General features: G+C 40.8%; 1 protein-coding gene across 1 annotated transcript; it reads right to left on the reverse strand.

Moving 5' to 3' along the window:
- Nucleotides 1–1,225: 1,225 nt before the first annotated feature.
- insig1 (insulin induced gene 1) lies at nucleotides 1,226–12,944 on the reverse strand. The gene is made up of 6 exons (XM_014180682.2): nucleotides 12,636–12,944; nucleotides 12,088–12,435; nucleotides 11,096–11,220; nucleotides 9,819–9,985; nucleotides 5,873–5,972; nucleotides 1,226–3,674 (listed from the first exon to the last, which is right to left on the reverse strand). The coding sequence occupies exons 2-6, from the start codon at nucleotides 12,419–12,421 to the stop codon at nucleotides 3,645–3,647; spliced, it is 756 nt and encodes a 251-aa protein (XP_014036157.1). The 5' UTR covers nucleotides 12,422–12,435; nucleotides 12,636–12,944; the 3' UTR covers nucleotides 1,226–3,644.
- Nucleotides 12,945–16,193: the final 3,249 nt, after the last annotated feature.

Genomic DNA, 16,193 nt, shown 5'->3' on the forward strand with positions numbered 1-16,193 from the left:
GAACTAAGACAAAATACTGTCTTGCTCTATTCAGCTTCCCCTGCCGTAGACGCAACAATAACAAGCCGGGCTAACCAAGCTTCCAATAGAGCAGCACATTTGAAAACCATTGCTGTAGAGGTCATCTTGACACAGTAATTAAGTGGCAGGAATTCTTGTTGTCATCCAGTCTTGTACACATATGTGGAGTTCAACGCCAGGTCAAGTGAGAATTAGGGCAGTGAGGATTAAAATGGAAGAGAAAAAAATCCATTCTCTGCATGAAAACAGACAAAGTATTCCTCTTCCTCTATAATACTGCACTTTGTGATTATTATAATCTAACCATACAATAGTTTCTCCCTATAACACTTATTGTCCTTGTACAACCAGAGAGAGATGACTCACTATGTTACTCAGCAACTCTTATTACACTTAAGCATTAGCTTAAATCTGAACACTTACCTTTACACCTACACCTACCCTTACCCTAACCTTAACCATAACCCTTACCCTTACCCTAACCATAACCCTTACCATTTTACATTTCAACTTCAATGAGGTAGGGATGTCCCAATGATCCCGGACTTATTAGTGGTCTGACCAGGTGAATCCAGGTGAAAGCTATGATCCCTTATTGATGTCACCTGTTAAATCCACTTAAATCAGAGTAGACAGGTTAAAGAAGGATTGTTAAGCCTTGACAATTGAGACATGGATTGTGTATGTGTGCCATTCAGACGGTGAATGGGCAACACAAAATATTGAAGTGCCTTTGAAGGGGTTATGGCAGTAGGTGCCAGAGGCACCTGTTTGAGTGTATGAAGAACTGCAACACTGCTGGGTTTTTCACACTCAACAGTTTCCCGTGTGTATCAAGAATAGACCACTACCCAAAGGACATCCAGCCAACTTGACACAACTGTGGGAAGCATTGGAGTCAACATGGACCAGCATCCCTGTGGGACGCTTTCAACACCTTGTGGTCCATGCCCTGATGAATTGAGGCTGTTCTGAGGGCAAAAGGGGGTGCAACTCAATATTAGGAAGGTGTTTTTAAAAATGTATTATGTCACATTTGCATACCTTGTCTGTTTGTATCAATTACATTTTCCGATGGTAACGTTACCAAAGGGGTAAACTCTCATACAAATACTGCATGCATTGGGCTCAAAAGATATTGTATCTGTCTAGTTTCCTTCTGCTAAGATATGTGGGTGCAACAAAGTAGAAGCACACACATTACTAGGTGTTCCTTTTTATTTTTCCACTTGGATTCAAGGTAATACAAATTATACACAGCTGACATAAAAGAAACACTCACACTCTCTACATATTGAAATAATAGGTGCTTCAACCACCCCAAAAATAAAGCTATCTTTTCTCCCAGCAGCACACCTGGACTGCTTGCCAAATGGAACCTTATTCCCGATATAGTGCACTACTTTTGACCAGGCCATAAGGGCGCTGTTCAATAGTGCACTACATAGACGGGTTGGTTGTTTAGCGACAAAACCGACGAGTACGCAACTATGGGGCAAAGCAGATTGGGTTGGCTTATATTGTTGACAACATGTAATCTATATTTCTTCTACAATGTTTATTGAAAACATAAATATATTTGCACAATGACCACTTGTTGTCTCTGAAGTACACTGTTACAGTTGTTGGTTAGCTAGCTAGCATATTTTGGCCATATTAGCACTGACATGAAATCAATCAAAACACGTATTACAGAACAAGATTAAAAAAAGGAGCTGAAACGAGCTACTTACGATTCCCCACATTGCAGTTTGTCATTTGCGCTAGCAATCTGGCCATCCAAAATCAAAACATCACGCTGACTTTTGCCCCATGGAAGTGCCCACATCATTTTTGTGACGTTGTCAGTTAACCCACCTATAGGGAATAGGGTGTCATTTGGGACACAAACCTGAACTTGAGCAAAGATTCAAACCGAACCAGGTGTACCAACCAACCCCTCTGTAATCTATACATCACAACAACAACAAAAGAATAATAATACATCAGTCTTCCCCATTTACTAATGTTGAACTACTACGAGATTTTACAAACGGTTTGACACAATGTTTTTTTTTGTCTTCTCACGGTGAGAATAGTCATTGGTATACAGTCTAAGGCAAGTAATCTCTGACACTTTTAAAAAAAAAATTTTTTTACAAACACTGCTGTTATTGCTAATTTTCTGCTAATTTTCTATATCCACACTGCATATAATTCCAGAGTTTCACCTCTTAACCATTTACAGAAATAATAAATACAGAAGAATAAATCGGCTCAGGTATATATATGTGATTGCACTTTTATTCCTCTAGACCCCCAACTATCGAACTAAATAGGTATAGTGTGGTAATACCTGTCTGATTATAAAGGGAAGAGATTATACATGTAAGCAATATATAATTATGTACAAGTAATACAACTGAACTGGTATGGTAGTGACAAAAGCACTCAATTGTATAATACAAAGGCAATCACAGATTGCAAATCCTCTAGGCCGTAGTAAAAATGTCCTGTGCTCCCTCCTTCTCTTAATGTATGTTCCCAAACTTTAATGCCTAGTCTGAAACTTTAAATGGAAAATCAACCATTCATATACTAATTTGAGGGTTCATAGGTCAAGTCCAGGTGGCACACCATGTCCAGGAAGTCATCCAAAAGGTGAGCTTTCACACCCGATCATATTCAGGTGCCTTTTTTTTAATCATTACTTATTTTACTGCAACTATGAATATGCTAACTTAATACGCATCATGGTACATTCGTTCAAAACATGGTCACATCATCTGCGATCTCATGTATTTGGTGTTGGCATTCTAATTTCTCAGAGATAAATACTTATTTTGGTGAATTACATACAATATTGGGAACATACAATACATGTCATCAGTGACATACTGCTGGTCGCTGTCTCTGTGAGTGTCAGACATTTTTGCACAGCTCTGAAACCTTTCCCTTTTATGATAATTTTATACTCGGGCATAACAAAAAAGCTAACATTTAGCACCACCTTTTTTCCTCGTCTTTTCTGTTAAGACCTGCACACATCCACACGCACGCGTGCACTCCCACACCAGTAAAAAGCAAATAGTTCACTCTGAAACCAGTTAACTTTTCATTTCGAAGAACTGGAAGGTCAAATACTGTCCTGCCATAGTGAGTGAGGAGCTAGTGGCTAGAAGCTAGCCTAATGCTATATGGACCCAAACAGGGATAGCCTTGCGGCTAGCTGCTGGCCTTAAGCTACATGGACCGTAATAGGGATAGCATAGTGGCTAACTGCTAGCCTAATGCTATTTCAACCCTAACAGGAATAGTCTAGCAGCTAACTGCTAGCCTAATGCTATCTGGACCCTAACAAGGATAGCCTAGGGGCTAACTTATAACCTCATGCTATCTGGACCCGAACAGGGATGGGGAAAGGTATTTTGGCCACCAGGAGGTGCAGAAGTCATGGCACATTAGGTAAAGGAGATTCTGGCTAGCTCTTTGTTATAATGCACAGAAAACTAGTAAAAAAAATAATAAGAGTCTCTTTTCTTTCAAACTGAAATGTCTCTCCCCATGATGTCGGACTTTGTTCCATTATGCTGGTTCTCCGTATTGGTTGCCGTTCTTCTCGCTCCTCTTCAGCTGATCTCTGTTCAGTCGTTGTGCAGTTTCTCGACACCACCCTGAAGGGAGAGAGGGGAAACCCCATGTTCAAATATCATGTACAATGTCTCAAATCAATAAAAGCGTCTTCTAAATGGCATATATTGTTATATTATAAGCCAGGTGGTTCGAGCCCTGAATACTGATTGGCTGAAAGTCATGGTATATCAGACCGTATACCAGGGGTATGACAAAACATAACTTTTTACTGTTCTAATTACATTGGTAAGCAGTTCATAATAGCAATAAGGCACCTCTGGGGTTTGTGGTATATGACCAATTGCTAAGGTCTGTATCCAGGCAATCCGCATTGCCTGTATATTGGCCATATACCACACCCCCTCGGGCCATATTGCTTAATTGTACACTGAGTGCAAAAAACCATTAGGAACACCTTCCTAATATTGAGTTGCACCCCCTTTTGCCCTCAGAACAGCCTCAATTCGTTGGGGCATGGCACCTACAAGGTGTCGAAAGCATTCCACAGGGATGCTGGCCCATGTTGACTCCAATGCTTCCCACAGTTGTGTCAAGTTGGCTGGATGTCTTGTGGGTGGTGGTCTATTCTTGACATACACAGGAAACCGTTGAGCGTGAAAAACCCAGCAGCGTTGCAGTTCTTGACACACTCAAACCGGTGCGCCTGGCACCTACTACCATATCCCATTCAAAAGCACTTAAATATTTGATGTTGCCCATTCACCGTCTGAATGGCACACATACACAATCCATGTCTCAATTGTCAAGGCTTATAAATCCTTCTATAACCTGTCTCCCCTTCAACTACACTGATTTAAGTGGATTTAACAGGTGACATCAATAAGGGATCATGGTCAGTCTGTCATGGAAAGAGCATGTTCCTAATGTTTTGTCCACTCAGTGTAGATGCCATTTTATTCTGAATTTTGACCACTAACATGGCGTTTTATTCTATCTTGGAAAATATAGGAGGTATAGTGGAGATGGCTACGTCCCAAAGGGCACCGTACACTACTTTTCATCAGGGTTCCATTTGGGACACAGACATACTGTTACGAATAACTCCCATGGTGCTGCCCTTCAACTTGTCCTTGTTATGGGTCCTTGCTATCCGGGCGTTCCGTTTTGTACACTCAGTGTATCATCCACAATGGGGATTAGAGAAGAACATTACCGATGACTGTTACCTAAGGCTCAGTTCTGACTCCTTTACGGTAGACTATAGGACTATTCTACAGTGGATCATGGGGTCCTATGTATAGGTACAGCTGTGAGAAGATTCTCCTACGTCGGGGTTGTAGTAAAATGTGATATTCCTTCCTCTAGGCCTCCCTTAACTGTATACAGTCTGGAAGAAAAAGTGCTCCCTCTCACTTCCCCGTTCCTCTCGATTTAGAACATCCCGTCAGAGCACTCACTCATGTGTTAAGCATATGTAGAACATGCATCCCAAAACTTAGAACAGGGGCTCTGTTCAGTTCATTTATTTGGCCTTATACAACCAGTTATATACAGTATAACTGCCTCTAGAAACAGTTATAGGCTACTGATGAAGGACTAAAAGGAACAGCACATTGCTTTTAGCACTTTCAATACATGTTATTTATTAAGACGATATTTCAGCCATTTCAAACTTTTGGAAGCACAAAAAGGTGGGTGGAGCCATTTTGTTTTTGTGTGTCAGATATCAAAAAATTATTAGCCAGCGTCTCAACAGTTCAATCGCTGGTTTATCGAGAAACATGAAGTAAGATGCAAGTTTGAATAGACTGAATGAAATTTTAACAGTCTTAATCCATCTCACAGAGAGCGATCAAGAGTGAGAGTGAGAAGAAAAAAAAAGTGAGAGTGAGAAAAAAAAAGAAAGGAAGAGCAAGAAAGGGCTCGTGCCAACATTTCAAACCCCATCAAACAAAAACAACAAGCTGAAAATGACCCTTTGATACATTTGGCTCTAAGACTGGCTCTAAGACTGGCTCGCTACTGTGAAAAACAAAACAACATGCTTAATCTGTTTTCACACTTTAATTGAGTCAAACTGAATAACGGACATGACTGTGAAGAGTTCTACACAGAATAAGGGCAGACTTCGGGCGTACACCTGATAAAGGCATTATAGCCGACACTGTGGGGGCAGGCTTTTTCTCTCACAAAAGTTTGTGCCACATGAACATGTCAATGTGTTCATGTGCTTACAATCCAGAAGAATTTGACTAAGAAAATAGGGGGCAGGACTTACCATGGCTAGCTGGCGTCCTATGTTTCCTACAGTCACTCCTCCCGAGAAGAATATGCATGGAAGCCAAGAGCGCACATACAGAAAGTCTGGATACGTGTATCTACAAGAGAGGGAGAAAAATAATTCATATTAAATGAAATATCTGCCCCAATAGTCAAATCTAGCCTCAAATAAGACACGTGTCGAGTCCTAAAACAGGAATGGCAAGTTAAACACAGATCTCGGAAGGGGGAAAAGCAGCATTATTAAAGTTTGGTGAAAATTCTCACTCACTCACTCACTCACTCACTCACTCACTCACTCACTCACTCACTCACTCACTCACTCACTCACTCACTCACTCACTCACTCACTCACTCACTCAACAGAAGCTGCGGAGGCCTTTTGAACTCAGCTCTTTGTAAGTCCCTCACTGAAGCAACAGAGTGCTCCTCCTTCCCAGGACATTTTTGAAGAGGTTCCACAGAGGCAGGTAGGAGGGCCAATAATTGGGCGTAGAGGCATGGGGGACTCCAAAATAATTGCTTTAATTTCATCAGTCAGATCCTCTTTGATGGAATCAGGTGACTGGGACCAGTTCCAGAAAATATACTTAAATATGTAATTCACAAAGGAGATATATATTTTCTTAAAAATCACCTAATTTGATTCACTGGCTATTCTCAAACTATAAGGTAAGTAATGATACCATGTCCACGAAAAGGTAGGTGTTGTTGCAAACCGTGCCAATATATCCTCCAAATACTGGCTTTAAGGGTATTATCACTTTTATACAACGGGTTACCAACATATTCAAATAATGATTGACATATTTTCATTAAAAACATTATTTTGATGAATTTATTCATACTATTTAATCATTATACAAGATATAGTCCCGACACAAATCTAAGGTTGCTGTTCTATATCTATGGACGCGACCCAGTTGTTCGTTCTAAATGTTCCATTGCCATACTGGCTGGCAACGTTCTTATGCCTTGCTTGCTACCTAGCCAACTACGGCTAACTTGCAGTCAAGTCAAAAAGTGCAGCCAGAATGACAGCAAAGTAGCTGCATTTGCATTTGTTTAAGCTGTTTTCTAGTGAATTTTTTTGGATACATCCATAACAAAGAGCTAATGAGGCGAGATTTCACCTGGCATAGAAAACGTGCTCACTCGTCAGGACAATGTTGTTCAGAGGAGCTAGCCAACAACACAGTCGTAGTAACACAATCACTTCAAACTGAAGCTGGAAAGACTGCAAATTAGCTGTTTTGTCTTACCTTTTATCAATTGACATTTTCTGTATATATCCATAAAAATGATGCCAACTGATTAATGATTAACTGTTTGACTCTGCCTGTCTCATCCTGACACATTCATTACTATAGGACAGCGGGAAAATCGAATTTAAATATTGAAACAATGTTGCAAATGTCAGCGAGACAGACAGCAAGGTTTATTCAAATATACAAATCTCCGCTGTTGAAAACTAAATGTTAGTCTAATAGAAATGTGAGATAATTTCTTGATGCATTTTATAGTGGAGATCAAGTTTAGAAATTGCCTGGCTGGGCTGATGAGACAATGGATTTCGCTGTCAGATGGAACAGAGTAAATCGGCTAAATCTATGACATTAAAATGCCTGTGGCAACTTGTGGAATAGACACCGGTTGGAATGCGGTTTTAATCAATCAGCATTCAGGATTAGACCCACCCGTTGTATAATAACATAATAACATGGTCCTGTGTAGCTCAGTTGGTAGAGCATGGCACTTGCAACGTCGGGAATATGGGTTAATTCCCGCTTGGTGCCTAAACGGCATATATTATTATTATTATTATTATTATTATTATTATTATTATGTCACCAAAATATCCTATCCATGCATTTTTGACAGTTCGTGCTGCATGGTCAATCCGATGTCTGCATTGGCCGTGCAGCATTTACGGTGATACGACCTCTGCAGAAGTCAGAGCATTCATACTTATTGCACTTCGCAGAGCTGTTATGAAGGAAGTTGTCAAGGAAGTGAGTTTCCGTGTTTATATACAGGACCTTTCGCCCCCACCTACCATCAACCAATCATTTCAATGAGGAGCTACAGTTGAAGTCGGAAGTTTAGATACACTTAGGTTGGAGTCATTAAAACTAGTTTTTCAACCACTCCACAAATTTCTTGTATAAAAACTATAGTTTCGGCAGGTCGGTTAGAACATTAATTTGTGCATGACACAAGTAATTTTTCAAACAATTGTTTACAGACAGATTATTTCACTTATAATTCTCTGTATCACAATTCCAGTGGGTCAGAAGTTTACATACACTAAGTTGACTGTGCCTTTAAACAGCGTGGAAAATTCCAGAAAATTATGTCATGGCCTTAGAAGCTGCTGGTAGGCTAATTGACATCATTTGAGTCAATTGGAGGTGTACCTGTGGATGTATTTCAAGGCCTAGCTTCAAACTCAGTGCCTCTTTGCTTGACATCATGGGAAAATCTAAAGAAATCAGTCAAGACCTCAGAAAAGAAATTGTAGACATCCACAAGTCTGATTCATCCTTGGGAGCAATTTCCAGAAGCCTGAAGGTACCACATTCATCTGTACAAACAATAGTACGGAAGTATAAACACCATGGGACCACGCAGCCGTCATACCACTCAGGAAGGAGACGCATTCTGTCTCCAAGAGATGAACGTACTTTGGTGCGAAAAAGTGCAAATCAATCCCAGAACAGCAAAGGACCTTGTGAAGATGCTGGAGGAAACAGGTACAAAAGTATCTATATCCACAGTAAAACAAGTCCTATATTGACATAACCTGATAGGCCGCTCAGCAAGGAAGAAGCCACTGCTCCAAAACAGCCATAAAAAAGCCAGACTACGGTTTGCAACTGCACATGGGGACAAAGATCGTACTTTTTGGAGAAATGTCCTCTGGTCTGATGAAACAAAAATGGAACAATTTGGCCATAATGACCATCGTTATGTTTGGAAGAAAAAGGGGGATGCTTGTAAGCCGAGGAACACCATCCCAACCATGAAGCACGGGGGTGGCAGCATCATGTTGTGGGGGTGGCAGCATCATGTTGTGGGGGTGCTTTGCTGCAAAACGGACTGCTGCACTTCACAAAATAGATGGCATCATGAGGGAGGAAATGTATGTGGATATATTGAAGCAACATCTCAAGACATCAGTCAGGAAGTTAAAGCTTGGTCGCAAATGGGTCTTTCAAATGGACAATGACCCCAAGCATACTTCCAAAGTTGTGGCAAAATGGCTTAAGGACAACAAAGTCAAGGTATTGGAGTGGCCATTAAAAAGCCCTGACCTCAATCCTATAGAACATTTGTGGGAAGAACTGAAAAAGCGGGCGAGCAAGGAGGCTTACAAACCTGACTCAGTTACACCAGCTCTGTCAGGAGGAATGGGCCAAAATTCACCCAACTTATTGTGAGAAAATTGTGGAAGGCTACCCGAAACGTTTGACCCAAGTTTAAATTGTTTAAAGGCAATGCTACCAAATACTAATTGAGTGTATGTAAACTTCTGACCCACTGGGAATGTGATGAAAGAAATAAAAGCTGAAATAAATCACTCTCTCTACAATTATTCTGACATTTCACATTCTTAAAATAAAGTGGTGATCCTAACTGACCTAAGACAGGGAATTATTACTAGGATGAAATGTCAGGAATTGTGGAAAACTGAGTTTAAATGTATTTGGCTAAGGTGCATGTAAACTTCTGACTTCAACTGAACAAACGGACCCCTCTGCATTGTTACAACATTTGGGAGGTGCACAGCGATACAGCACAGAGCTCAATTTGGTCTCTGCGTGCCTCCGGAGGCTCCGTAATTGCGTCACACCCTCCATACGGAGTCTCTGACCACATTTTCGGATCAAGCATAAATTGGCTCTTAGAGTAACATGGAAAAATAAAAGCGTGATTTGACTTACTGATATACACCGTTGTAGACCAGCAGCTGTGTGATAACGGTGGCAAGGAATGCCGTCCCAATGCCCAGGCCGAAGCCACTCCTCGAGCGGTCAAACGTCCACCACAGTCCCAGGGAAAGGGCAGCCAGGGTCAGGGACAGCTGGACATTATTGGCAAAGTCTAGTTTCTGTGAGATGGAGCAGTTAAGGGCAAAATAAGACTATTTGTTTGCATAGGTTCCAATCTGGCTTACTGCCCTTTGACACAACCTCTCCCTATCTGTGATCCTCTCTCAGTATCTGCTCAGTAAAAAATCCCTTAAAATATGTTTAAAAATGTGTTTTAAAAAAAAAAACCATTATTTGTTTGACTGTTGCATCAAAGAGTTAGTGTGGGTGGCACAAGCAGTGTATGTTTGAAGCAACTGTAAGTTCCATACATACTTGGAAAGTATGTCAAGGAGTCAAAACAAGCAGGAATGCAGTTGGGACTTCCACCCACTGTCCCACTGACACTAGATGAATTGCCTTCAAGGCCGTAAAAGTAGCAAAACGACAACAGTGCCGCCTCTTCCTATACGCAGGCTACATGCTGCGCGTTTGGCACAGAGGTCGCTTGGGGGCCCTCGACCTAAAAAAAAGGAACTCCATTGGGGTCTCAACTTACAGAAATTTGGTAGTGCATCAGCAGTTTTCCACTTGTTATGCCAGTCCCTCAATTAGCCCATGTCAGCTAACATTTTCTCGATTGCTAGGTAAGGTAGTCTAGCCAGCTATCTAAACCTTGCAGTAGGCCTAATCATCTCCAAATTAACGACCGGGCATGCAGGGCATGTGCTCAGGGGCCCTGACCTCCAGGGGCCCCCGTTGATTATCTTTTTTGTCCATCTCACACAGATATCATATGAACATGGAATAAGTAATGGCAAAATGTGAAGAAGTGCAGAAAATGTCCTTTAAAACTGCAACACTTTCTATACACCCCATGGCAAAATGTGTAGAATTGCAGGAAATACATTTGTGCACAAAAAAATAAACAAGATCCATTGCCAAGAGGGGGGCATTAAAACGTTTTGCCTGCAAGGTGGGGGGGGAATCTTGCTTTGGCTCCCAAAAGGAGTGCATATCAAACTAATCACAGAATGTTACTCATCTATGTATTACACATTAATTAGTCCACAACATCCAGCTCTGGCCGTGATAAACCTCACTGGTGTAAATATGTGTCAGTCTGTCTCTAGATTGAAGATAACATGAGACATTGTGAGCACATTGCGACATTGTTTTAGAAAGGATACAGCACTGGCGTGGTTGATGCCAACAAATACTGCAATGCATCTCATGACACTGGCCCATTCCCTTTTGAACTTGTGGGGCTCTCCTAGATGGCTGTCGATGCAGGGGTATAGCAGGCCAACAACAGCTGCAGAAAGGACATTTGAGTTAGTACATCACTGAATAGCCTACATACAAATCAAACTGGGCTTGAACATTTTTAATTTCTTTGAGTTTCAATTTGGGGGTAAAAAAATGGCAGAAATGAAACAAACAACATGATTGCTTTCTAGTTTCACTTTGAAGCACACATGATTATTTCTCTCTTATCAATCCTTGCACAAACATGTCTGCAACCGACTGATAAAAAATAAGCCTGGAACATTGTAGTCTATCACTGAAAAAAAAAACGTTGGATCAATTGTCTCCAACATTGTTACATTCGTATTTCTTTTAAGTGTGAACCACTGTAGCCTACTTCTCAAGAACATGGGGGACGGGTTGGCGGTGAAAATAATTTATTTAATTCTGACTGCACAGTGCACACGACTTCCTTGTTTCGCTTTTTCGATAGTGGCATGTTCGAGGCAACAGCCAATTATGGACCGCCTCCACAGCTCACCCGTTATGAAAGCAACCAATGAAAACACAGCACACCCTTAATGACTCTCTATGTCCGGCTGTTTCTAGGGAAGCCTATTGGAGCATTGGAGGGCAATATAAATACTACTGTATGTTTTTCCCAGACAAAACACTCATCATTATATGGCCTCGTGGCTACGAGAACACTTACATAATGGATAATAACAATGATAATGATGGAGAAAAAAAACTGTAAATGATTATGTAGTCCAGGTTATAGTTGGTAGCCTATAATGGCATCATGAAACACACACGCTCCCCCCTAAAAACCCAATTCACATTCCTTTCTCCAAATTAGAAGTAGGCCTACATAGCAATCTCATTCATTCAGACAGAATGATAAACTATAGGTTTTGGAAAAGTAACAACTCACCAGCTGCCGTGCCGCAGCAAGGGGGAATCCACCACGCCGATGAAAACAAAGTTGCCATCACCTCTTCTGGAAACAAAGTCACATTTCTTTGAACCTGTAGCAAGTTGAGCACCAATGCAAGAAATACTCCCACGGTGAAAAGGACGAGACCCCGTCTGATTAAGTTTGCTGTTTGCAGACTGTGCAGCGAGCCGTATACATTGCTAAGCACCGATGTGATAATTGACATCATTTCTTCAGCCTTCGATGCGACCCAGTTTTCCCTAGAATAATTATTCGATTCCACCCTCGATGTACAAGAGCGTCTCCAGCAGTGTTCTTCTAGTCTTGGCATTTGGCACTTCAGCGCTGGAGAACAACAGATGCGTTATTAGATTGTAGCTAACACAGGTATGCCTCGTTACATTGCATCTAATCTAAGACTGGTGGTGTCCAGAGCAGACTGACCTTTGTAGCCCATGCTTTTCTCAAGCTGATTTGCCACAATCTCACTATGATTAGCCTATCAATTGGCAATAACAAAGCAGATATAATTGATCTCTTCTTACCTTGATCTCCAGACGTTCACACTGTCTGATCGAGCGAGACCCGACGTTGTTCATCCGACAATGTTGTGCGTTTCGCTGCTCTCAGACTGTTATCACGGTGTTTGGTCACATCATCGTTTGGGTGAGAGAGAAAAAAAGCTTCTATATCATTCCTAACAGCAGACCTCATAGCAGAGACAGTCTTCCTCTGCAGAAAACAATCACAGCTGTGTCGGGTGAGTAGTGTCGGCCAATGGAAGCGAGGCGGATGATATGACGCGACGACACCCCACCGCCCCCTTCGTTCAGGACAGCCACAAGAGTCTGGCGCTTGCGTTCGTGCTGTCTGTCTGCATTCGTGGAAGGGTGGAGTAGGATACGTAAACCAGTCATTTACTTCAAACAAAGTGAGCAAACAAACAATTGAAAACGAAACAAACTTATTGAAAAGTCATTCCGATTAAGCAGGTTGTACATTTTACACAGGTCTACTTCAACAGGCCGGCCTAGTTAGTGTGATAGTTCTTAAAGACCATCTACCCAACATAAAATCAAATTCTGGCAGGTGGTCTTTTAAAGACTCACCCCAGTACAAACCTTCCAGGCAGATTGGTAAAAACCAGGTCAGCCAGACACTGGAGAATTTGCTGTGTCCAAATATACACTATACCAAACATTAGGGAGTATACCAAACAAATACCAAACATTAGGGACACGGTCATAATATTGAGTTGCCCCCTCCCCCCTTTTGCCCTTAGAATATCCTCAATTCGGCCGCACGTTGCCTCTACAAAGTGTGAAAGCGTTCCATAGGGATGCTGGCCCATGTTGACTGCAATGCTTCCCACAGTTGTGTCAATTTGGCTGAATGTCCTTTGGGTGGTGGACTATTTTTTTTGATACACACAGGAAATTGTTGAGCGTGAAAAACCCAGCAGCGTTGGAGTTCTTGACACAAACCTGTGCATTTGGCACACACTACCATATCCCTTTCAAAGGCATTTCAATATTTTGTCTTGCCCATTCGCCCTCTGAATGGCACACATAACCAATCCATGTCTCAGTTGTCTCAAGACTTAAAAATCCTTCTTTAATCCTGTCTCCTCCCCTTAATCTACACTGATTGAAGTGGATTTAAGAAGTGACATCAATAAGGTATCATAGCTTTCACCTGGATTCAACTGGTCAGTCTATGTCATGGAAAGAGTAGGGGTTCTTAATGTTTTGTTAACTCAGTGTACATGGTCAACGCTAATAACAGAATTCTATCAAAGAAATTCTCATGGTAGATGGAAACGGCACTCTTGGTTAAGGGCTTGTAAGTAAGCATTTCACGGTAAGGTCTACACTTGTTGTTTTTTGGCGCATGTGACAAATAAAGTTTGATTTGACATGTTTTTATATGTTTCCTTTGTTTGGTGTGTCTATCAACAGTGACTCCAGTGTTGGCAGAGTACACACAGTAACAATCTTGTCAGAAACAAAGAAATCCATGTACTGTATGTTTCAGAAGGTGCTTTGAAGCTGATATTTGGATGGCAACCAGAACCCTAATCCCCTCAACAGTGCCTAAGTGCAAATAAGCATCCTGATGATTAACTCATTCTGTGTATCCGCAGTACCTAAAATCATATAAAGCAACACAGAAAACTTCCTTGAGACATATACAGTAAACAATTACTTTAAAAAATGATTTTAATTAAACTTAATTGAAAATAAATCCGATCTGATTAATGCAGTATGTGCTTTTTGCCTGCCAAACTAGCTCTAGGTTAAGAAGTCACACTTAATTTCGGTAGCCAATTTGCATGAAAACAATGATTAACCCATGGAATTGCATTCAACAAAGTGCCAGCAGCTAGTGAGCAAATACTAGCCATATTTTTTTACTTCTTGGCTGATAATTTGGATAAATCCACTAAACTATTTTGGTTAATCCCCTGGCTAAACATCTTAATTTCATCCAATACACTTTCACTTGCAAATTGTGACTTATTTAAAAAATGTGGGAATTTCTCCTAAGGATTTAATGCCAAATAAATTATGACAGCAGTTTCAAAGCATAATGACATATTCTTGCTCCTGTGTGTGTGTGTGTTATGAACAATAACAATATTTTTCAAAAGTTCAAGAGTCCCCCACCCCAAAATATGTAAAAGGCCCTGCTGCAGACAAGCACTTACACTATGTCAAATATAACGTTACAGGGTAAAAAAATCCAGTTGATTTTAAGATAGCTTACTGGCAGCCAGTTACCTGTAAGTTACTTTTTTAAAGTACAGTACGTTACTGTAACCTTTGAGTTAAGTGTGGGGTTCTTGACATGGCATCTACAGTTCATCAGAATTCTAAACGGTTCTTGAAATGTATGGAAGCCTGCAAATGTGTCCCTTTCATAGCCCAAAGCAAATTGGCCAGTGTTAACTAGTGTTGATTTTTCAGTGTAAAATTTCTAGTGTTGATTCAAGAGTGAAATTAACACTGTAAAGAGTTAAATTAACACTCAGTAGTGTAAAATAATCTCACTGTTGGTGTTAAATATATATATATATTTTAATGATAACATATTCACATAGGATCCCACTTGGTGAAGTCCATTGTACAAAAAAATGGATGAATGCAACAATGATGTTCCTGTCACAAACAAATACAGTCATGGGTGGTAACTCAATTTACTCGATTGTCAAGGCACTCTGGGAAATATTTGAATAAGGCTTTACACTATATGGGCCGACAGACTCAACACTTTTTTTTACACTGGAAAATTTGCTGTGGTTGTTCAGTATTTGAGTAGTTTCAAAGTCTTTCCTCCTTCTTTTTTACAAGTTGGGTTGAAACCTTTTTGGTCATCTGAATGGTCTATGTTGAAGTCTTAAGTGGAGCTTCTCATCTTCAAATTGGATTCAGGAAATAGAATGGCCCTTATCAGTCTATCACACCTTTTAAACTCAAGCTAGAAAGCATTTTTTGGGTGTCTTAAATACTTGGGTTTGGTGGTTGTTCAGCAGTTCATGGACACAAATGGGCACACAGCATGTCTTATTGGATAATAATTATGGGTCAAAGCAGGGATTCCAGTCTTTCATGAATAAAGCTGTTTATCGAGCCTTATTGCGTCGCTATGCACACATGCTGTTTGTGGTGTAGAACAGACAAAGACGCACATGGCCTTCCCTGTAGCTCAGTTGGTAGAGCATGGTGTTTGCAACGCCAGGGTTGTGGGTTCGATTCCCACGGGGGGCCAAGTACGAAAAAAAAAAAAAAAAAAATGTATGGAATGAAAAAAAAATGAAATGTATGCATTCACTACTGTAAGTCGCTCTGGATAAGAGCGTCTGCTAAATGACTAAAATGTAAAAATGTAAATGTAAAAGGAGGTCTTTGAGATTTACTCTATCACACTGTATGACACAACATAGAACATGTAATGTAGTTGAAAGAGAAAAACAGGCAAGGCTGCACAGTTTGTCAAAGGGGAAGGAAGTCAAAGCAAAGAGAGAAGGTTAGGACGTGAACAGAAACCTCCCCAAAGGTAAACCAAGCGTCAGAGTAGCCCAATAACGCCATTGTCTTCCTATG

Source organism: Salmo salar, chromosome ssa29 (assembly GCF_905237065.1).
Source record: "Salmo salar chromosome ssa29, Ssal_v3.1, whole genome shotgun sequence".
Lineage (NCBI taxonomy): Eukaryota > Metazoa > Chordata > Actinopteri > Salmoniformes > Salmonidae > Salmo > Salmo salar.